Source organism: Gopherus evgoodei, chromosome 11 (genome assembly GCF_007399415.2).
Source record: "Gopherus evgoodei ecotype Sinaloan lineage chromosome 11, rGopEvg1_v1.p, whole genome shotgun sequence".
Lineage (NCBI taxonomy): Eukaryota > Metazoa > Chordata > Testudines > Testudinidae > Gopherus > Gopherus evgoodei.
In genome coordinates, this window is record NC_044332.1 from 74,210,597 (window position 1) to 74,233,788 (window position 23,192).

The 23,192-nt window shown below is 42.3% G+C and overlaps 1 protein-coding gene across 1 annotated transcript in view; it reads left to right on the plus strand.

Moving 5' to 3' along the window:
* Positions 1–1,905: 1,905 nt before the first annotated feature.
* CNTNAP5 (contactin associated protein like 5) overlaps positions 1,906–23,192 on the plus strand; it is a 431,022-nt gene continuing 409,735 nt past the window's right edge. Inside the window, exon 1 of the mRNA XM_030580503.1 lies at positions 1,906–2,270. Within this exon, the coding sequence (XP_030436363.1) occupies positions 2,189–2,270 (82 nt within the window). The 5' untranslated portion in view covers positions 1,906–2,188. The remainder of the gene's footprint in view (positions 2,271–23,192) is intronic.

Below are 23,192 nucleotides of genomic sequence, written 5' to 3' on the forward strand. Positions count from 1 at the left end.
TAAACCCATTTTTGTAATCATGCATACGCTTAATCATAGACTTGATTTTACTTAGGTGTGTACTTGCACAAGAGAGCTGGCGGTCTGGAAATTTACCTGCTGATAGTTCCACAAAGGGATTAACTCCTCTGAGGAAAGTTAAACCCCTAGCTAAATTATTTTGGGAATCCAGTGAAACTGGCTCTGCTCAGATTGGTACCCAGGTAGACCAGGGGTAGTCAATTATTTCTGGTGACAGTCCACATTTCTTAGTTATAGACAGTCCAAGTTTCTTAGTTCATAGTTAAGGTCCAGACTCCAGAATAACATTTATCACACCACAGTAATGATGATGATAAGTAAACAAAAAGATGTTGTGGTCCCTTCAAAAGCATCTGGTAGTGTGGATTTGGCCCATGGTCTGCCTATTGACAACCCCAGTGTAGACAATCCAACATTATACCTAAAAGAGAGTAGAAAACACCATTTTAGGTGTTGCTTGTAAGAAGAACAGGTACAAATATTCAGGCAGATATGTGATGTTTGAGTGGCCTGTCCCTTTACAGCCAAATGCTATTTGTTGTTCCTTTTTAATTCCATCTGCAGGCATTAAGCAAGCAGTGGTTCCTCCCAGCTCCATGCTTTCAGATGAGTTTTGCAGCATGCCAGCAATTTAGATCTCAGCTCTCCACCTCATAAACACTATGGAAAATGGTCTAAACCTTCTCATTATTTTTTGCCCATGATCAGGAATGTTTATGGGCATTGAGCACCACAGAATTGCTCACCACAGAGACTCTAATGCTCCCAATAAATGTTTTTTGAGGGTTAAAGTTGGATCGCTCATGCAGTTTTGATCCGACTTCGATACAACACTCTATTGATGTGGGACGAAGCCGCAGCAAAGCAACGAGGTGAAGTCTCAGGAATTATTAAACTCAGTGTTCTTGAAAGGACCTTATATGCAAGGCCGTGGGCTCAGCGGAAAACCGATGCAATAAGGCTCATGCAAAATATTCTCTGAGTGCGTTGTTTTATACCCCAGGAAAAATACCTTGTAAAATTATGATTTCCACCCTCCCCAGCACCCAGCCACGATAACTGGCACCCTTTGTGGTGCTAAGAGCTGAGACACATCAGTCAAGCAGTGAACTCTGTTTTGGCCGGGGATAGCAGGTCCAGCCAGGAAGCTGAGCTGTTCACGTTGCATCTTCACGTCCCTAGTCGTTTGTGCACTTGGGGGGGGGTCTCCCCCTGCTTTTAGGGAAGGCTGCGAGCAGCTACCGCAAACACTAATCTTGCTAACCGGATTAATACAGGATAAGCAGCCGGTTCAATCAGCCCCACCTAGCCACGTGCCTGTAACCGACCCAGACTGATTACCCGGGGCCCTCGCTCCCTTTCCAGCCGGGGTTGTTTACACGGGGTGTCCTAATGAGTTTGGGAAGCGCAGCCCACCACCCAGGCCATGTGAATGTAACAGACTCTTCAGTGGCTCTTGCGGCTGAAGCTTAGCCTAGAGACACAGAAGGAGCAGAGTCCCTGTCCCCCCGCCCTCCCCCTTTTTTTTTTGTTGGTCTTTGCACCAGAAATGAGTCCGGATTTATTTGCACTCTTGGGCAGCTCGCCATTACTCATAATAACCTCGGCTTCCCTCCTCCAGCCACACTCCCTTTTCCCTACCCATAGAGCTTCGTGGGGGAGATGCACTGGATGAGTCAAGGGGTGCTTTTCCATCTCCACCTTCCCTGGGGTGGGTGAGATGAGGTTTTGGTTCCTCGCTGGGGTGGCAAGAGCAGTCCCCGGAAAAAGAGAGAGCGAGCTGCTCCCGGCAGCTGATTTACACGGTGACTCTGATGCGGATCATCAACGCCTGAAGATAGCAAGCAGGGTCCTCCCAGGCAGCGGGAGGTGGAGCGCGCAGCTCCTGTCGCCTATAAGGAGCTGCCCGGCGCCTGGTTTGCTGAGTCTGAACGTGAGCTCGGAAGGTGAATTTCAGTGGTAGATTTGCACGGGTCCGCCGCTTGCCCGGAGCTGCTCCTTTCAGACGATTGCTGTAGGAGTGTCTCTCTCGTTACAGCTTCGTCTGGGGCGTCTGGATGGTGGATGAAGTCAATGAGCAAAGGGAAGGGGAGCAGCAGACCCAGAGGAGAGACCGGCTGGCGATCTGAAATTGGGGATTAGGGAGCCTGCTCGCCCTGTGCGGACAATGGATTCTGCTCCCAAACTCTCCTGCCGTTTGACTCTGCTGCTCTTCAGTCTGTGGCATCTGGGATTAGCAGCAACAAACTGTAAGTAGCAAGGGGCATGCCAGAGACCTAGGCAAATGAGCTGCTTTCTGGGTGTTTTGCCAGGGTGGAGGAAAGCCGCTCTGTAGGGTATTGGGCATGACCTCCAGGAAAGTTAGCTAAGCCCCTGATTTGCTCACCTTTCTGGCTGGCTAGTTAAGGAGTTTGTTATGCCTGAAATGCAAAGTTCAAGTAAGATGGAGAGGTTCCTTGCAACAGTCCTGCCTGTCGGGGCTTCAGGCTGAAGTGGGGTTTGATCAATTTTTTGCTTCGTTCCCTGTTTGTGCTGCTGTTTCGCTGTACAAGCGACTGACGATGTCGCAGAGATGCCTATAGTGAGCCGCTGTGGGTCTAAGCTTGTAGCTTGGATTTTGCATTATGTTTAAAGGTGCCCCCCCCCAGCTGAAATTAGTCTCTCTTCTTACCTAGCTCATGCCCACAGGACATTAAGGTTTTAACTGTGATATAAATTTTAGGATAGCCAGGTGGCAATATCTGATCCTCACAAACAGCAGCTCCTGCTAGACTTCTAAAGTGATATGAAAAACCCGTTGCGTTCTGAAATCAAACCTTCACAGCGCGTGAATAGGTGTGAAGGATGAATGCAGAAGATTCTGCAGTCTGAAAGGTGCTGTGTTTTTAAATAACACCTTTAAAACAAACTTGTTTGATGGCTAGTGTCCTAGAGCTTTCTACCCTAGCATCCAAAAATGGGTAGATCTTTCTCTTCCAAGTCTGACTTATATTTCCTTTTTATCAGATGAGAGAAATCCTATAAGATCATTTCCCTCAAAGCACTCCCCCCTTCTATTTATTTTGGCCCTAAGGTTATGCCAGCTGTGTTTGTCATTGCAGACAATGATCCTTCAGAGGCATGCATGGTATGATATGCTGTGTCACAGTGAAAGGGAAACTTAGAGTGGTCTAAGGGTTCTCTCTCTTTAGTCTTCTAACCCTTGGTGCAGTAATGAATATGCAGATGGTGAATATGATCTTTTGTGCTGCTTAATAATAGAAAATAAATAAATAGTAGTAAGAGATGGCAGTGAAAAGCCGAAACAAGAAATGGTGGGAAATGTTAAGACTCTACATAAGGAAGGATACTTGAGTTTGTCCAGAAGGTATTGAATTGTATTTTTATAAGTTCTTGCTAGGGAAGTGATAGAGGTCAATGTTATGAATTTAAGAAGTCCAGAATCCAAAGATCTATTTATGACTTCAGAAATCAGGTCATGAAATAAGTAGAAGCTGATTAATATCCACACCTCCAGATGTGTTTTTTAACCCATTTTGTAAACATAATTGACTCCTGTAATAAAGGTAGGTAAGAGGGAGAGGGTAGAAGAATCTCTCTCCTAAAATGAAATTATTGCTGTAGTGAGGTTGAATAAGATACTGCCTGATTTCTGATATCTTTGAACACTAGAGGACACTATTGCCATATAGAGTCCATACGTTGGCAGGAGGAAGACTGAAAAGAGGCATATTATCACATGTTGACACAGCTAAAGAAAGAGAATAGTTTGATAAATAGGGGAAAAGTAAATTCAATAAACACCATAAATATATTTATAGGAATGTTTTCCCCCTTCTGTTCAATTGCTTTTAAATGAACAACAAAAATGCTAGGGTGGGAAGAATTTTTTTTTTCTTGGAGCCAATTAAAATATGGTTAATATGTTTTAATAATATCCACAAATACTAACTGGCAGACGATTTAAGACTCAGGCTTGCCATTACTGATACAGTAATAAAGTTAATTTCTAACATTTAAAAGGAAACTCTGCGTTAATGAGTTTTACTATTTCATGGGTGACAGTTTAATATCCCAGTGCCAATAAACATTTCCCCTGAATACACACTGCTTCCTAAATATTTAGAAGCCAATCTTTTTAAAGCCTAATGATCAATGGTTTTATTATACTGCACAGATTTTACTTATTCATTGTCCAGTGAATTAGCCTGGAGTAGGCTGTAAGTGCTTTTCCTGGGAACTAAGCTAAAGAGCCTATGCGAAGCTGTAATAGCTATAAGGTACTAGGGGACTTGTGGCAAGATTCTGATCTTGGGAATTTGTACACACACAAATCACAATAATTTTATCTGGGCTGAAATCTCTTCACCTCTTAAAGAAAAATCTTGGCACATCTGACTAGATTTTCAGCTGACATACAAAATTATAGCTCCAGTGACTTTAGTGCAATTAAGCTACTTTACATCATTGGAGGACTTGAAACAACAGTTAAAAACCTATATGTGGGTCAAAATGTTCATCTCCATGCGTCTAGAATTAGGCTTCCTAAATCCACATTTAGATACCTAAATGACCACCTATTCAGAGGTGCTGAGCGCTGAAACTCGTAATGAAGTTGGGGGGAACTGTGAGTAGCCAGTAACCTCTGAAAACTGGGCAGCTTCTATTTAGGAGCCAAAATATAGATTTAGAAGCCTGGATTAAGGCTCCCATGCTTGCACATTTTGGCCAAGGAACCAGATTCTGATCTTATTTACCCTGAGTAATTCATTAACTTCAGTGGAGTCACTCCTGATTTACACTAGTATAAACAAGAACAGACCAGGGAGCCCAATGTTTTTAGTGGATAAGAACTGTGTTTGGAGTAGGAAGAATCAGCTCTGATACTAGGAAGAATCAGCTCTGATACTGAGTCTGATTTAATACCAAATATAACAGGATTGTAGGTTTTGTATTCTTAACTTGAGAGACTGCTAAATTTTTATATTCTGTATTTTTGCATATGTTCTTGCCTTCAACTGTCTTTTTTTTAAATGAGCGCTCTTGGCATTGGGTGAGTTAATTACCTCACATCTCTGAATTTTTGTCTCATGATCCCACTGCTGCTATATTTCTGTAACTAAACAAATAACTGCTAAAGAATCTGCTTTGAAATGAAGCTATGGGCCGGGGTCAGTAGACCTCATTAGAGAGGTTAGAATTACCTAATACTAATAAAACTCCATACATTCTTCAACCTTGCTTCCTTGCAGTGCTTTATTACATTAAATAGCTACAGTAGCAACAGAATTTCTCCCAGTGATATTAATTACCAGAAAATAGATACAAACACTATTGAAAGCCATGTTGCATACATAGTCTTGTAACATTTTAATTTCTACATTCATCAGCCGACAGGGGAAAATTGCATAAAATATATTAAATCTTGAACAAAAAAGAAGTTGTATGTTTTGAGATGCTGGTTGGTGGCTAAATTATTCCTAAATCGTCAGTGATTGGATACAGGATATTTACAGTAGGCACAAAAAGTAATAACACAACATAGGGAAGAGAGAGCATGTGTGTGCATACATATGTATATATGAAATGCTAATTTTTCCCATCTCAAGATAAGTGGAGCTAACTTGTAGTGTGGGCATTGGACAGCTCCTTCATTTACTCTGAAACGCTAATGAGTAAAGCACTGAAAACTAAAGCTATGAAGAGAATACTGACCGCTACAATTTACAGGCTGTGTCTGCCTCCTTCAGAGTTAAAATACCGCACATTCTATTATTTTTTTGCAATCTCCCCCTTCTGAAGTGTACACTTTACTTGACTGCCATCTCTCACATGGGCAAGTGATCGATCTATCGGGGATCAATGTATCACATCTCCTCTAGATGTGGTAAATCAATCCTCAAACTCTGGAACTCCACCAGGGCAAGAGGCAGAAGGGGAGTCAACAGGGCAGCGGTGGCCATCGACCCCGTGCCTCAAGGACATGAAGTAAGATACGTCGACTTCAGCTACGCTATTCTCGTAGCTGAAGTTGCGTATCTTAGATCGATTTCTGCCTCTCCCCTCCCAGTGTAGACCAGGCCTTAGAGAGGAGGCATCTCCCAAAGTCCCATGGGGGGAGGGAGAGCTATTCTTTAACTAATGCCATGTTTCCATTACAATCCCTTTCCCACCCCTGTATACACAGACTCAACAGAGCCAATCCACTAGCATTTAGGGCCTGATTCTGAGAAATTCCACTGAAATCCCATTTACAACACCCAATCAAAGCTGTGAATGTTCAGCACCTCTCAGGATCAAGCCCTTAAATTCCCTCCTATAGAACAGATCCTGCTCCTGGTGAAGTCAATGGTAAAACTCTCATTGACTGTAGTGGAGCAGGATCAGGTTTTATATGAGGAGATTATGTCTCTACATTTCTTTTTCTTCAGTGAAATACTTATTGTGGCTCATGGCCAGACAAAGAGTTGAATGAAGCATGCAAGATGAGAGTTGGTCATAGAAACCGACATGACAGACCAAGTATGATTTATTGGACAAAGGAATCGTTTAGGCAATAGACACGATGGGTCTGACTCCAATCTCTGTTTGCACTACCCTGAATCAAGAGGAACTACGTTGACGTCACTGGAGATGGATAGATTTCAATGTGATAAAGTCAGTAGCGACTCCAGCTCTGGCTATTTGGAACCTTTGGGGTTAGTCAGGATTTACACTCGTTTAAATGAGAAAATGGTGCCTGTTGGTCAACAGCGAGAAAAGCAGCAGGTTTGCCATAGGCTAATTGATTTTCATGGGATCATAAATGATAAACTTAAAAAGACCCATTGGGTAGATCACTGATGCTCAAAATGTGGTCTATGGAGTACTTGCTGGTAGGCTATGCAGAGTGGGATGATCCTCTAGTATTGGCTCTTCCTCTTTGTCTCCAGTTCCTAAAATGCTATTAAAAGAAGCTAAAATTCATTAATACTTTTTGTCTGTAAGGAACTGATGTAGTTACTGTAGAGATGTGTGACCATGAGAGTGTGTGTGGGGGGGTGGAGGGCGTAATCACATGATCACTAATGCAAGGGCTTCTGGATATCTCTCTCAAAATGTGGCCCAGGCAATGCCAAAGCCCCAGACACCCTGATCATCGCCTTGTTTCATGTACATTGCGTTATTGTCTTTACTTAACGTTCATTCAGTTCTGCTGAGGCAGAGCCAATGAGTTCAACAGGAGTCTTTCCAGTGACTGCAATGGGCTTTGGATTGTTCTCCCAGCAAGCAGATGGCATTATCAACTCACAGGGCAATTAATATCTCTGTATCGAAGAAGGAAACTATCTGCAGTTTTGTTTATGATGAAAGCACAGCAGAGTCTTTCATGCAATTGACAGCAAGAGAGAAATTGTTTTCAAATGGATTTGAGGATAACATGAAACATGTTAATTTCATACGGTGGGAAATATTGCAATTCTGGGTAACACTTTCCAAGAATGTTGCAAGTGTCTGTTAATTTTCGCTCACAGATGAATGGTGATTTTTTTTTCCCAATTTTTGTAGGTGGGGAACTGAGGCACAGAGGGTGACATAGCAAGTTTAGGATGAGAGATTAAGCCCAACTAAGGTGTACAAAGGTGGAAGGGTGCAACTGTGGCTGGGTACAATTGAATGAGTGCAGGGCTGCTTCATTTCATTCCCCTTGTCAGTAAAGTGCCTTTAAGGAACAGTTTCTTCAGTCTTTTCTCAGGCAAACTCCCATTTAAGGCAAAGGATAGAATGAAGCCCAACAGGATCTGGCCTTGTGTAATTAAGTCGGAAATTCATTTAGTTCCTGGAGACTTTAGCTGGATCAGCAGGTGAAACAGAAGGCATCATTGCAGTTATAAGCATGTCTGCCTAGTGTCAGAGAAACAAGAGAATTTGTCTACACAGTGCTGGTTTGATGTCACTGATAATGAACTTCTTTGCATTAATTTTGTTTCTGCATTTTCTAATTGCTCTGTGCAGATTTGTGCTGCTTGTTAATGTCATCTGGTCACTGGATCAATGGAAGTGATGGAATTTTAAGTGATGACAACATTGCAATATAGAATTCTGAGAAGGAAATAGATGCCAAAATGCATCAGTATCTTATTTTTAACTAGTAACCCCTGTCATAACCTATTCCCAGATTTGGACCTTAGCATCCAAAATATGGGGGTTAGCATGAAAACCTCCAAGCTTAGTTACCAGCTTGGACCTGGTAAAGCTGCCACCACCCAAAAAATTAGAATGTTTTGGGGCACTCTGGTCCCCCCAAAAACCTTCCCTGGGGGCCCCAAGACCCAAATTCCTTGAGTCTCACAACAAAGGGGAATAAACCATTTCCCTTCCCCCCTCCAGGTGTTCCCTCCCTGGGTTCCTGGAGAGATACACAGAAGCAAGCTCCATGAATCTAAACAGAGGGACTCCACCCTCCCCGTTCCCAGTCCTGGAAACACAAGCACTTCCCTCTTCACCCGGAGGGTATGCAAAGTCAGGCTAGTAAATCTAACACACACAGATTTCCCCCTGACTTCTTCCTCCCACCAATTCCCTGGTGAGCACAGACTCAATTCCCTGGAGTTCCCCACTAAAGAAAAACTCCAACAGGTCTTAAAAAGAAAGAAAAAGTACATAAAAATGGTCTCTCTGTATTAAGGTGACAAATACAGGGTCAATTGCTTAAAAGAAATATGAATAAACAGCCTTATTCAAAAATAATACAATTCAAAACACTCCAGCAACTATACCCAGGTAAATATAAAAGAAAACAATATAAACCTTACTGCCTTACTATATTTGTACTTACAACTTGGAAACAGAAGATTAGAAAGCAAGAGACAGAAATCCTCTCGTAGCCGAGAGAGAGACAGGCACAAGACAAGAACAAAGGACTCACTCACAAACTTCCCTCCACCCAGATTTGAAAAAGTCTTATTTCCTGATTGGTCCTCTGGTCAGGTGTTTCAGGTTACTCCTTTCCAGGTGAAAGAGACATTAACTCTTAGCTATCTTTTTATGACAACCCCGTTATCAGCATGTGGTTTAAAACAAAACAAAAAAATACCCAAACTCTAGAATTCAGTAGCGGAATAAGAAAATTGCCCTGACAGATGTTCAGTAGGCGTCTCAATATTTGCTGCAAAAATATAGGAAAGTAATCTGATTAAAAGAGAAGGCATGTAGCCATTTGAATTTTGTATGTGTCATGAGGGACCTTGCCTGGTCTTTTCACCAGAAAGATGGAAAAAAATCATCTTGGCTCTAAATGTCGCCTCTGCAAAATGCTACCTGCTTTTCTATAGCTTTGCAAATCTACTGTAGTGCATCACAGAATTTGGAAAATACTGGCAGAAACTCATGTTCAGAGACTGCCAGCACAGCATTTTGATAAGACAATACAAACTCTACTTCAAGAAACTTCTCTTAAGATAGATTAGAGTGGTGGATGCCATACGTTAATAGAGATGAATTAATAGTGCCAAAATAAATGAACTATGGATCAAAAGTCTGAGTATCTTATTCTCAGTGGATGATCTGAATGTCTTATACTGCAAGTAATGTGTGGACCTTTGAGTGAGATGGAACTGTTCTAACAGTGGCTCTCAAACTTTTTTACTGGTGACCTCTTTTGACACAGCTAGACTCTGAGTGCGACCCCTCCCCCATAAATTAAAAACACTTCTAAATATTTTTAAAACACCATTATAAATACTGGAGGCATAGCGGGGTTTGGGGTGGCGGTTGACAGCTAGTCAATCCCCATGTAATAACATCGTGACCCCTTGAGGGGTCCCAACTCCCGACCCCCAGTTAGAGAATCCTTGAACTAATTTCAGCTTCTCCTGTTGTGCCTGTGTCCTCCCTGGTGAATTCAAACAAAATTTGGTGCTCTACTCCTGAGAGATTCCAGTGTAACCACTGGGTGATGAATCTCTTAGTTGATGAACGGCCAAAGAATGGCAACCCAGGAAATGTGGTCCAGTTATTACAGCAGTGGACTGGAAGTTAGTCTGCCATTGATCCAGTGTATGACCTTGACAAGTCACTTAGCTTCTCTGTGTCACTTTCTCTAGTTCGATTAATGAAGGTCTCTCTCTTCCACCCTCCTTGCTCCCATGAGATTGATGAGTCGTGTTAGGAGACTGAACACTGTTGTGTGTGAAGTGCCTGGAAATGGGAGGAAGAGTTCGGCCCAGTTCTATTTAGGGATTTCTCCAGAATGCAGCATTTAGATGGACAAACCAGGACTGGGTTTTCAGGATTGAATTCAGATGCCACAGCAGCATGTTCATGAAATTTCTGCCATCTTTTCTCTAAACTCTGCTGGGTGTGGAAAACAGATGCTGTCTGATTTCTTTTTGGCACCAGGACAGAGTCATCAGTTGATGATAAATGATATGAAACTTATTGACTGGTGGAGTTTTCCTTTAGAGATTTTTGTGTTCGTTGGAGCTCTCGGCTCACTGAAGGGAACGCAGTATGGACTGGATTTAAAGAAGCTGTTTACATGGATCCCAGCGGAGAGAAACAGCTGAGTTTGTCATAACTCTGTTAGGAATCTCTTATAATTCATAGCTTTGTAGTTAGTGGTTTTTTGTCTTTTCTCCAGTCTGCCTCCATTTCTGCGCTGACCGAAAGCTTCCCTTGACCTCAAAGCAAATCATTGTTAATGGCTCATACACTAAACAGTTCACATCATCAGGGTCAACATGGAACTTCACTGGCATAAGATTCTGCTGCAGAAAGCCCTCTGCAAGATAGTAGCTGCTGACTTCATTTTGTAGTTGGTCCTTTCAGAATGTAGCGCAGGGTGCACGACACCATGGAGTGCAAAAGGTGTAAAACTCCTCCATTGACACCTCAAATCCAGCCATCCCATGGGCAATGTCTTCTGCATCTGAGGACAAAAGGTGGGGTTTGTCCCTTAATACATATCATTGTTGGAGGTTTCTTATTCATAACAGCACTCATCTTCAATAGCTAATTCCTTTACGGTCATGGACCATTAGCATGGTCTCTGAGCCCAGGGTTAGTATATTAATTTTTTCCCCCTAGGCATGCCTAATGTAGGAGAGGGGAGCATGGTGACAGGAATTGGCAATGGATCAGATTGGCAGTCTGTCTAGTCTCAGACAGTGGCCAGTACCCTTTACTTCAGAGGAAACCCTGCAGAAGGTAACTCTAGGCTAACCTGACTCAGGAGAAACCTTTCACCGAGGTCCCAGAAACTGGAGATTGGCTTATACCCAAAAGTGTGATACAATATCCTAGCTTAGTACTGTCTCATGCCTATATGGTATCCTTTGGGGCTGAGCAAGCAATTCAAAAAAATATTGCACACCCTTTCACCAATCAAAGCTATGTGTCTGGCTGCTGGCATTTGTGGGGCCAGTTCCTTTGGTCTACTTCTTAGTATATGTGCAGCATGCCTCCGGTGGCATGTGACCAGGATTCATCACCGAATTTCTTTCCCTGATTGGATCATTAGTTTCCCTGTCCCAGGAGCTGACAGAGAGCGCGACATGAACACTGAAATACTGGTATGGGCGGGGAGTGGGGGGGGGTGGGGGAGGGGGAATGTCTGAGAATTCTAGAAATCGCACAAATTATTATTTTGAAAATTCCTATACCAAGTGCATTACATGCTCTTGGCTGTTGATTGTTCTCATGTTAAAAAAAACTTGTTTCTATTCTTGAATTCAATGATCATGTGATATGTGATTGGTGACCTAAGTCATGTCACAAAAAAACAGTAGACAATATGAACAACCTGGTGCTTCAATAACTTCTTGCATAAATTATCCCTGCCCTGGTGACATGCAGCTGTGAGGTGGGTACTGGGATCTATTGCTCTCCATGTGCCTCCGCACAGCAGCAGTGCATGATTGTCTTGGGAAGGGATGGCAATCGAAGGAGGTGGGAAGGAATGACAATGAGGTGGGACCAGGACCATGGCCCCTTCCACTTCCCCCATACACTAGCCAGCAGCGCCCCCGATGTAGCTGCAAGTAAGCTCACACAGTGTGCAGGGGAGTTCAAGGGAAGAATTCCTCCTGGATCTCCTGCCATGGGCAAGAAAGTTTTATGCTGCCCTCAGTGTAGACATGTCCATTACTGGTATGAGTGAGCAATCGGTGAATCTTTGAGTAACAAAACCCTGACTTTGACAGATGCTTGATTTGTGAATTGGAGGGAAAAAGGCTAAATATACATTTTTTTTAAATAAAATGAATAATTCATCCAGCTGTAGTATCCATGAAAACAAAAACACTGTGCACATAGGAACTCATTAGACACATTTAATCCCACAAATGACTGAGCATGGAGAAAATCCGCTTTTGTTTTAGAAGGCAGATTTACTCAAATCATCTCTAACTTGATTTGCTAGTGGGGTATAATTTAAGTCAAACAAGTTGGCAGCATCACTCAATAGGTGAACATCTATATATTTAACAAAGGATGAGGGCTGTCTGTCCCACAGGTTGCAGGACTGGCTCCAGGGGTTTTGCCGCCCCAAGCAGCCCCCCCCCCCCCGCCAAAAGTCACGATCTGTGGCAATTCAGCAGGAGGTCCTTCTCTCCGATCGGGAGTGAGGGACTATTCCACAGAATAAACAGCAGAGCAAGAAGCCCTGGTTTGTTATACCTTCGCAGCAGCAGGCAGACTTAAACTTTTTTTTTTGCTAGTGACTCCTGGGTTTGAATGTGTCGACACTAAAGACAGAAATAGCTTTGTAGGTCAGCCAGTCCACCTCCCTGTCGAAGCGGAGCTGTTCCCTATCGCACACATCTCAGAGTTCAGACCTACAATGCTGGATCTGTCAAGCAATTCAGATTCAGAAAACACCTCTTGGATGCAGAAGACTTCTGATATTTTGCATGTCAGTGCAGAGTTTTGAGTGTGAGTGTTTCACAACTAGTTGACAGCTGCTTGTTGAAACGGACCAAAAAACTAAGTGTCCATGTGTTAGTCTCTGTTAGAGACCTCCCTATGGGGTGGGGGAGCAGGCAGATACTGGACACTAAATATTTTTATTGATTATAATATAAAGCCCACTCACTTCACATTCATACAACACCAGAGTCTGAGGATCCAAAGGAAATCCCGATGGCCAGTCAAAATTCAGTCTGATCACAAGGCACACGTTACACACACTTTTCTTTTTCTGGGCTCTGGGTCAGTGTCTGACTCCAGCTTCAACTATAGCAAGCAAACTTTTTTTATAGACCAGTCCATTGCATCATTAGCTCTTTGTCGTCTTACTAAGCCTTTCATCCATAACTCCAGGACAGCAGTTACTTGCAGGCTGCCATAATCCAAGACATTCCATTTCCTCTTATGGACTTGATCACTCATAACCTTAAATCCTTGCTTCAGTTGCCAACACGCAATTCGCATGCTCATATCAAGCATACAGCATTTATACTAGGTCCATATGGCCTATAGTGTATTACAATATATACATCACAACACATGGAAAATCTAACACGTCCCACCCCCGCCGCCATTTTTTCACTAGCTCCACTATTTTTCCAACATTCTTTCTAGTCCACTTCTAAACTTCCTTGTTTGCTTCAAAAAGCATCTGGATACATAATCTCATTGTGAAAATTGAGGGTAGGTTTTGAAGGGGGTTCTGTCGTGCATCTGAGGCCTAGGCATTAGAGAGAGAACTGGGAGTCCTCACCCTAACTGATCCTGTATTTAAGCAATGAAAGGCTTACCTGGATGAAAGAGTTCACTCAACACAAATGTACCAGAAAACAGTATCATTGGCAGGAATGGTCACCAAAACCAGTTAACTTTAAACAAATACTGCAGAATTTTGGTTGAAAGAGAATCTTGCATTAATAATAATTTGCACCACATTCTTTCTATCCACCATTTGTTAATCCAATCAGGGAAGAAAATAATAGAAATGTAGGTCTGGAAAGGACCTCTAGTAGTCATATAATTCAACCCCCTGCACAAAGGCAGGACCAAGTATACCTAGAGATTCCCTGACAGCTGTTTGTCTAACCGGTTCTTCCACAGCCAGCCTTGGAAGCCTATTCCAGTGTTTGGCTAATCTATCCTTTTATTTAGAAAGCTTTCCCTAATACCTAACACAGATCTCCTTTGCTTCAGTTTTAGCCATTTATTTCTTGTCCTATCTTCAGTGGACATGGAGAACAATTGATCACTGCCCTCTTATGTTAGGAGCCATTAGGAAAGGAATAGATAGTAAATATCATAATGCCATTGCATAAATCCATGGTATGCCCACATCTTGAATACTCGGTGCAGTTCTGGTTGCCCCATTTCAAAAAGATATATTAGAGTTGGATCTTCAGACTCTGGTGTGGGCAATAAAAATGATGAGGGGTATGGAACAGCTTCCATATGAGGAAAGATTTAAAAGACTAGAACTGGTCAGCTTGGAAAACAGACAGAACTCAGGATCTTGCTGTCGTCTTGGAGAAGTAGATTGGATAGATCTCTAATGATCCTCTTTGAGCATGTTCCCTCTTCCAGCATCTCCTTTTCTGCCTTCATCCTTGTCATTAGCTCTGAATTTCCTCACTGTCTCCTCTTGTCCATCCCAACTACTATCCTCCCCTCACTGCCACTTGCTGAAAAGTGCCTCACTTGCCACATCGTCTCCTTGTTCTCCTGCCTGAACCTACTCTAGAGTCCCACAGCCTCAGGAAAAAGTCTTATTGACCCATTTCCCCTTCTCTAACTCACCCTAGCATCTATTCCAACGTGGTTTCCACCTTCTCTTCTCCACTGATACTGCTCTCATCATAAATGACTTCTTCCTGGCTTGATTTATTTTTTGGGGTGTTCTGCCCCACTGTCTCCCTCTGACCTTTCTTCAGCTTACAGTACTGTATATCTTTGCCTCTTCCTTTGTGTTATGCTTTCCCTTGGTTCTGTGCCTATCATTATCATTCTGACCATCTTTGTTCGGCACTTCCTTTTACGACTCTTATTTCTGCCTTGCACCCTACTCCTCCTCCTCAACCTCAAAAGAACCCCACCTAGATTCTCTCTATTTCCATCTGAGACCTTATCCCTGGGAGACACCATGTGGTTTTAACAATACCCTTTATGCTGGTGACAAACCTCTACCTTTCCAGGCTGTTCAGTCCCACACTTAATACTGTCTCTCTGACACATCTTCTTGTCTGACTTGCCAGCAGCTCGACTTCAAAGTAGCTGTTTTTCCTCTTGAATCCTCTCCATTTCTGCCTTTGTCCATTGCCACTGGAAACGCCACAATTCTCCCATCACTCAGGCTTGCAACATGGGGTTCATATGACTCCCCGTACATTCAGGCTGTGTCCAAATCTTGCCACTCTTTTTTTTTTTTCTTCCACCACAAATAAAAAATGTACCCCTTCCATTTTATGTTTAATCCCTCTTCAGTGCAGGAGGGTGGACTTGATGACCTCTTGAGGTCACTTCCAGCCTTACATTTCTATGATCCTAAGATATTTATGCTGATGGCTAGGGTGTGGTCTATGCTCTCATTATCTCCTAGTAGAGCTGGTTGAAAAATGGTAGGTATATATATATATATATTTTTTTTTTCTTGACAGTTTTGTAAAACATCTTGCTTTTTCTGAAGTTTCCTTGGAAACTTTCCAGTGGGGGGGAAAATTGTTTTTTTATTTCACCTAACTTTCCTCTTCCTCTCTTCCCACCCCCCTTCATTTTTTCATTTTGCCCCTAAAAGGGGGGGAAGCAGAGGAAAGAAATAGGGAATGACCCTGGCAAAACCAGCGAATTTAGAAAGAAACAGGATTTTCCTTTAAAAAATAAAATGCCAGTTTGTCCAACCAATTTTTCACAATCTCTATCTTCCACTTTAACTACATCTTCCAAGCCACTCCAATGCTGCTACTGAAACGATCTTTGAGGTGCATTGAGAACTATGTTGGCATTGCAAGCTATCAATCGGGGGTGGGGTGGGGTGGGGGCGTAAGTGAAGGGGCAAGCAGGGGCAGTCTCTAGCTCTTGCTTGCCAGCTAGAGGGCTCTGTAGCAAAGCAAGCATGTGATCCAAGTCCTTCTGAAAGTAGCAAGGTGAGGTGAGCTGTGCTTGGCTACCTTAGAGAGCAGCCTGTTTTGTCTTTCTGTTTTTTGTTCTTGTGTGTTTGTTCTGAAGTCTAAGAAATAAAGCAGTGTTTTATGTTGCAACCTTCCAGCAAGAGTATTTGTTTTTATCTAATTTCTCTGTGCGTATGCGGTGATCAAAACAGTCTTCCTTACTGCTTGATCGGGTCATGTCTTCTCTCCTCCTCAACATCCACCCTATCAAGGTGAAACTTCTCATTCTTACATGCATGTGCCGCCTAACTCTGCTTGGGTCTATATCTTAGATCTTGTGTCATCATTCTCAAAGTGATTTGTTCTGCCAATCATGCCAGCCTTACAACCTTCCTTACTTATCTCTGCCACTACTGTCTTTGTGCCTGCTTCCCTGTCACAAGCTATGACCTCCAAAACTCTGTGCATCTTCGATTCAAATCTCTCCTTACCGATTTTATGCTCTGTCCACATCAACGTTCCATGAGAGATGAAATGAGTTAGGTGTGTGTAGGATAACTTTTAGTTATTTGTTTTGGTTTGTTTTTTGTTTTTACAGCTCTGGGTCTCCCAATGCACCTTCTGTGTGTGTCATTTTAGACTGAGGAAGAGACTTCCTTAATTTCTATATTGGGGTATGATGATTATTCATTATTAGCATTTTAAGGCATCCATTACCGTGGAATCTGGATTCCTTATAATGCATGTATGTCTAGGTATTTGATACAGTAACAAACTATACCTATTAAACAGCAGGCTTCAGAGGATCAGCTTCCAAACAGGGCAGAGTATGGGCTCCATTAGTAGAAGGAAACTGCGTTGCTCGGTCTGGAACTGCAGTTCCAAATTCCAGCGGTTTCTCTTGTTTTTAAGCTAAAAGAGCAGTTTTGCCGGATCAAGATTGCCAGATCATCTCTGTCAGCATCTAGCTCTGTTGTTTCTCCTGCACCCAGAGTTCATCATTGGGCTCCCAGCTAAGGCCATGAGAAATTGGTACCCAGAATCCTCTCGTAAGTAATATACATAAGCAATATGGTAACTTTTTTCAGAAGTGTGTTCAAAGACCAGATAAAACATAGATGGAGGTAGTGGAAAAGAGAGTTGCTGGGGAAGAGGGAATAAGTGACCCTGGAGATCCTTGCCAGCTCTCTCCTTCTGCCCCCACAACAGTGGAGAGATTTACATGCTTTCCAATGGGACATATAGCACTTGCCTTATACACTTGGAAGGTCTTGAGAGATCAGATCTTAACATCATGGAGTTATGTATAGAAAAACAACAAAGACTGTGTTGTTGACAAACTTCCTTTCCTTCTGAGGCCAGTCCAGCTGGTTTTGCATACCGAGATGAGTAATGGTCACAGTAACACTTACAGATGAAGGATGGATTTTTTTTTTTTAAGGTCTTGGGCAAAGCGCTTAATCTTTCTGTACCCTGACCTTAGTAGGGGAACGTCCAGATAAGGCAAACCATGAGTAATAATTTAACACTGGGTTTTTCTGTAAAGCTTGCTTCATGCAGAGGTGAAATGATGACTATGTGGTTTAGTATAAAGGGCATCTCAGTGCTCGATCTGATTCGCATATCTAACTCAGACTCATGCTAATATACCTTGTATGCTACCCCCACAATACTGTGTTCTCCTCACATGTTTATAAAAATAATGTCCATAAGATCATTCAGCCAAACTATCAAGCCTTCAAAATTGCTCTTCCTTATGTTTTGCCTTGTTAGGCTCTAAAAATAAACAAGGCACTCGCCTTCCCACCCCCAGCTCTCCCCAATGGGGGTCTCATGTCTGCACCATGAGGAATCAGTTCCTGCACTGGAGTACACCACACATGGTGTCTGATGCACTGTATATCAGAGAACAAGCTGGAGCCCTAAATAGTACTCAGAGGAACTGTGCCAAAAGACCTTCCTCTATCCCTATCCACATATATAATGGGCGTAAATATCCCACAGATTTCTTTACTACTTGTTGTCGAACACATGATTTAAGTGAAATGATCCACAACTACCCTCTGGTGTGTCTCATGCTTGCTTCTCTGGGCTTATATGGTTTCATTTTTTTTTTCTTTCTTTTCTTACCTAACCTAATTACTGTGCGTTTGCCACAGGGAGCAGCACAAGATTCCTATCTGCAAGTGAGATAAATCCACTTGCATCATTATGGCTTAGAATGTAGTTTTTCCTTTCTTAATTTTTAATCGAGGGAAAATACCAGTAAGATATGCCTTAAATTTGGTGTGTGGGAAGCTGCTGCCACTAATTGCACTTGCTATAGAGCACTCTCCAATATGTAAAGGCATATTTACAACACTCATATTACCCCTGCTGCAGTATGTTCCTGTATAACATATCAGGAATGGCTTAGAGGTGTGGCTCCCAATTCTCCACCCCAATCTCTGGAAATGAACGCAGCACTGTTGCAGGGATTTTACAGTATTTTTTTCCCTAACACTGTAAGCCAGCTGGCCAAACAGGAAACCCCAAATAGGTCAGCTGTTTGCTCTCTGAATTATGAAAGTAAATGAGTATGAAACCTGGTATCCTGTTGCTTATTACCTTTTTAGCCTGTGACTTCCATGTTTCTGAGAGGAGACTCTAAGTAATGTTGAGATGGCAGCTGAGGACTAGGATGACCTACTGTTTGTTCAGGATGAGTATGAACAGAGATGGAACTGAGCTGTAGAATTTGTGCCTGGCATTGGAGCCAAACTTGTCCAATGATTGCGGTTATTCAGAATTGGCTTTTGCCCATTCTAGACTTAGGGGAACTCTGCAAAGTTTATATGTGGACATCTAAGAGTGTCTAAAATTGGGGTTTTGGTTTGAGCCCACTTTTAGCTAAAAAGTAACCCAGGCAAAACATTTTGTGAGGAGATGCCTTCAAAAAGTGGCAACAAAAGAAATATATGCTTTTACTTGTAATAGTCAGATGTCTCTCGGAAAATGCATGCAGAGTGCAACTGAAGAATTTTTTGTTCATGTCTCTAGTTAATTACTTTTTTCTTTTATTTTAATAAATGGAGCCGCTCTACAGTTTGCCTGAAAATAATTGTCACCAAAATATGGGGTTTATTTGAAAATTGACCAAAACCTTTTTTCTGATTTCTTTTCTTTCTTAAACTGGAAATTTCTGACTAAATATTCATTTAGTTCTGAATGGATGTTTAGATTTCAGTTTCAGAAGCAAACAAACAAACCCCTAGGATTTTTGTCCTTTTCATTGGGGTTCCCCGCCATTCCTCACCCCATGCATTCTCTCTCTTGCCACTGAATGAAACATAATGAATGTGTAAGGTGTTTTTGTTTTGAGAAAGATACGTTGTGACGCTCTGTACCTCTGGGGAACAGCCTACACCCCCCATGTTAATCTTTGTAAAATGGTTGTGTGGTACCCAACATGACAAACTTTGCATTGGATATCTTCGGAAGGTGATCTTAACATTTTCGATGCCCTTACAAACTTTGTTTCTCACCACAGGCTGGCTGGTCGCTCTTCAGCCAGGCTCTCCCCTTTGATCAGTGTTTCAGTCACTTGGTGTGGAGTCTGTAGATGTGGGTAGAAGAGAGAGGAGGAGCATGGCAAACATCTCTCCTTTTTATCATGTTCTTTCTTCCCCACCTTCAGAATCAGATCAGCATTACCTCATTGCAGTCCCAAACTGCCCAAAGGAAGGGGGAGTGACTCACTGGAGAGTCCAACAGATCATTTTGTTGCTGCCTAGGCCAGCGTCCTTTATTCCTGTGAGGCTGGGATGGGTTTGTCCCATACATACCCTGATGAGTTGTGAACTGCTTCTCTTCTCTTGGAGAGTTTTTGCCAGGGCTTATTTTAAGCCATGAGGACACATTTTCAGCTTCATGACTATAACATTACTGTAACAACAATGCTGAGTGCATCATGAGCCTTCCAAAGATTTCCAACATGACAAACTTTGCATTGGATACCAAACAATCATTTTATAAAGATGAACATGTGGGTGTAAGCTGTTCCCCCGAGGTCAGAGTGTCACATAGATGAGGTAACATTTTCTCACCTACTTTGTCTCTCTCATAGCTTGGGACCAACACTGCAAAAAAATTTAAGGTTGGTTGATTTTCTTGCTCCGTTTTGTAACTTCTCTGAAGTTGGAGAAGTTTTTCAAAAGTTACTCTTCAGGGAGAGGAAGAAGTAACTGAACATCATTCATTCTATTGTGTAAACTTTGTTACAAGTAACACATAGGGGAAGTCTACTTTCTTCAGTTTCCAAAAATCTAAATTGCTATATTAGTTTGAAGAGAAAACGTTTGAATAGAAATGTCTCATTTTGAAGTGGATGTGAGGGAAAACATGCTCTTTTCAACTAGCTTTACTCCTTACACCTATTTTTCAGCCATTTATAAACCACACCTGATCCTGAACCATTGCAATTAATGGAAATTTTGCCACTTGAACTGGTGAGAACAGCAGGATCAGACCCCTTTCAAAGCAGAGGGACAAATCTTATATCATAAGAAGAACTAGACAGTGATTTTCATGTTGGTTTGCCTAGGTGTAGCCACCTCTATGCTTGTTGCCACTCTGTATTATCCTGCATGTCTTGCAATTTGTGTTATTGATATAAATTACCTCAGTGATAGCATTCAAAGCCAAATTTCCAAAGCTGAAGAAGCTACTAAATTATGGGGAACAGCAAATAACGAGGCACAGTGAAGTCTGAGAAGTACTGGATCATCTGAGCACCTAAGGCTGATGGATGGCAAATATAGTTCAGTGCAGCTAAATGTTGAATAATGAGTCTCGAAACAAAGACGTAATAGAGGAGGATGGCAACTGAATGGACTGAATCATGGTAAGTGGGGAAGTTATTAGAGGAATCTCTCTTAAAGCTTGAAGCGCAAATTGTTGCTGCACAATAGGTAGTGGCAGTCAAAACCACTACCACCCAGCTGGAGGAAAGCAATACACAATATAGATGATGTCTGTTTAGACTTGTGTAGTTGAGAGCTAAAATGTGACTGACGACCATTTTCCCCTGTAAATATGAAAGGATGACTTAAGTGTGAGGCTAAGATAATTTCTTTCTTTACCTCATGAAGCTCCTTTCAACCGAAAGAAGAAAAGTTGCAGTCAGCCATTGACAAACACAATTATGGCCCCCCACCATCATCACAATATCCCTTTGAGGTAGAGAACTAGCGCTGTTGCTGTCATACAAAAGGGAAACAGTGACTCTCTCAGGGTCTTTTAGGAAGCTTGCAGCATAGGTAGAAACTGTACACTGGTGTCATAAACAGATAGCTAAGGGTTAATGTCTCTTACACCTGGAAAGAAGTACCTGAAACACCTGACCAGAGGACCAATCAGGAAACCAGACTTTTTCAGATCTGGGTGGAGGGAAGTTTGTGTGTGAGTCCTTTGTTCTTGGGTCTTCTGCCTGTACTCTCTCGGCTATGAGAAGTGATTTTTTCTGTCTCCTGCCTTTCTAATCTTCTGTTTCCCAGTTGTAAGTACAAAAGATCAGATAGTGATTTATATGTTTTTTTTGTATTTACATGTCTATAGTTGCTGGAGTGCTTTGAATTGTATTCTTTTTGAATAAGACTGTTTGTTCATATTTCTTTTAAGCAATTGACCCTGTATTTGTCACCTTAATACAGAGAGACCATTTGTATGTACTTTTTCTTTCTTTTTATATAAAGCTTTCTTTTTAAGACCTGTTGGAGTTTTTCTTTAGTGGGGAACTCCAGGGAATTGAATCTGTACTCACCAGGGAATTGGTGGGAGGAAGAAGTCAGGGGGAAATCTGTGTGTGTTAGACTTACTTGCCTGACTTTGCATTCCCTCTGGGTTAGGGGGGAAGAGAGATTAACTCTCGGTAATTCTGTTTTCCAGGACTGGGAACGGGGAGGGTGGAGTCCCTCTGTTTAGATTCACGGAGCTTGCTTCTGTGTCTCTCTCCAGGGACACCTGGAGGGGGGAAGGGAAAAGGTTTATTTCCCTTTGTTGTGAGGCTCAAGGGATTTGGGTCTTGGGGTCCCCAGGGAAGGTTTGGGGGGACCAGAGTGCCCCAAAACACTCTAATTTTTTGGGTGGTGGCAGCTTTACCAGGTCCAAGCTGGTAACTAAGCTTGGAGGTTTTCATGCTAACCCTCATATTTTGGACGCTAAGGTCCAAATCTGGGACTAGGTTATGATAACTGGTCTCTTGTGTATCAGTCCAGTGGTGCTAGCTGAAAAAAGGGGGAGGAGGAATTTTCACAAGTTTTGTGTTTGTGGCTATTCTCCCCCAATTTTTAAACAAAAATATTTAGTACCCTCTGAAATGTGCCAATGACTGGATCTCTTTTTTAAAGACGAGCTTCTGAGTTATGTTAGGTTTACTTTGACACTTATGATGGAATGAGAGACAGCTCTAAAGCAGGGGCTTTGTTTTGAATAGGGAAGGTTGAAAATTTTCAGAGGAAACTTTTTCCTATGTGACAATCGGGTTTCATTGACCTAGACGTTTTCTGGGGGGGTGCATGAGGGGCTGGGAGGGAATCAGTTTGAGTGAAATTTTGCATGAGGCAAATCAAAAAGTTTCAGGTCAGTTTACATTTAATCTGTTTATTCCTGAGCTTCTGCAGTGCCTCATGGGAGCCGAGGTTCCAGGTTATTTATGTCTCTACTCATCATTATGGGCCCTGTGCTGACCATAATGCACCATGCTGTCTCCTGTGGCTGACACTTTCTGAATCCAAAATGTTTGGAACTTTTCACCGTGTGAAAAGATTTAATATTAACTTTTTTACCTGAACTGGGCTGAAAACAAATACACTGCTACCTTGATATAACGCCACCCGATATAACACATATTTAGATATAACATGGTAAAGCAGTGCTCGGGGGGGGGGGGGGCTGCGCATTCCGGTGGATCAAAGCACGTTCAATATAACACGGTTTCACCTATAACGCGGTAAGATTTTTGCCTCCTAAGGACAGCATTATATCGAGGTACAGGTGTATTGAAATATCGATGTCCTGTGCGAAATACCTTCTGGTTTTCCATCAGCTTTAGTTTTGAATCTCTTTTGAGGTTTGTCAGTTTTCATA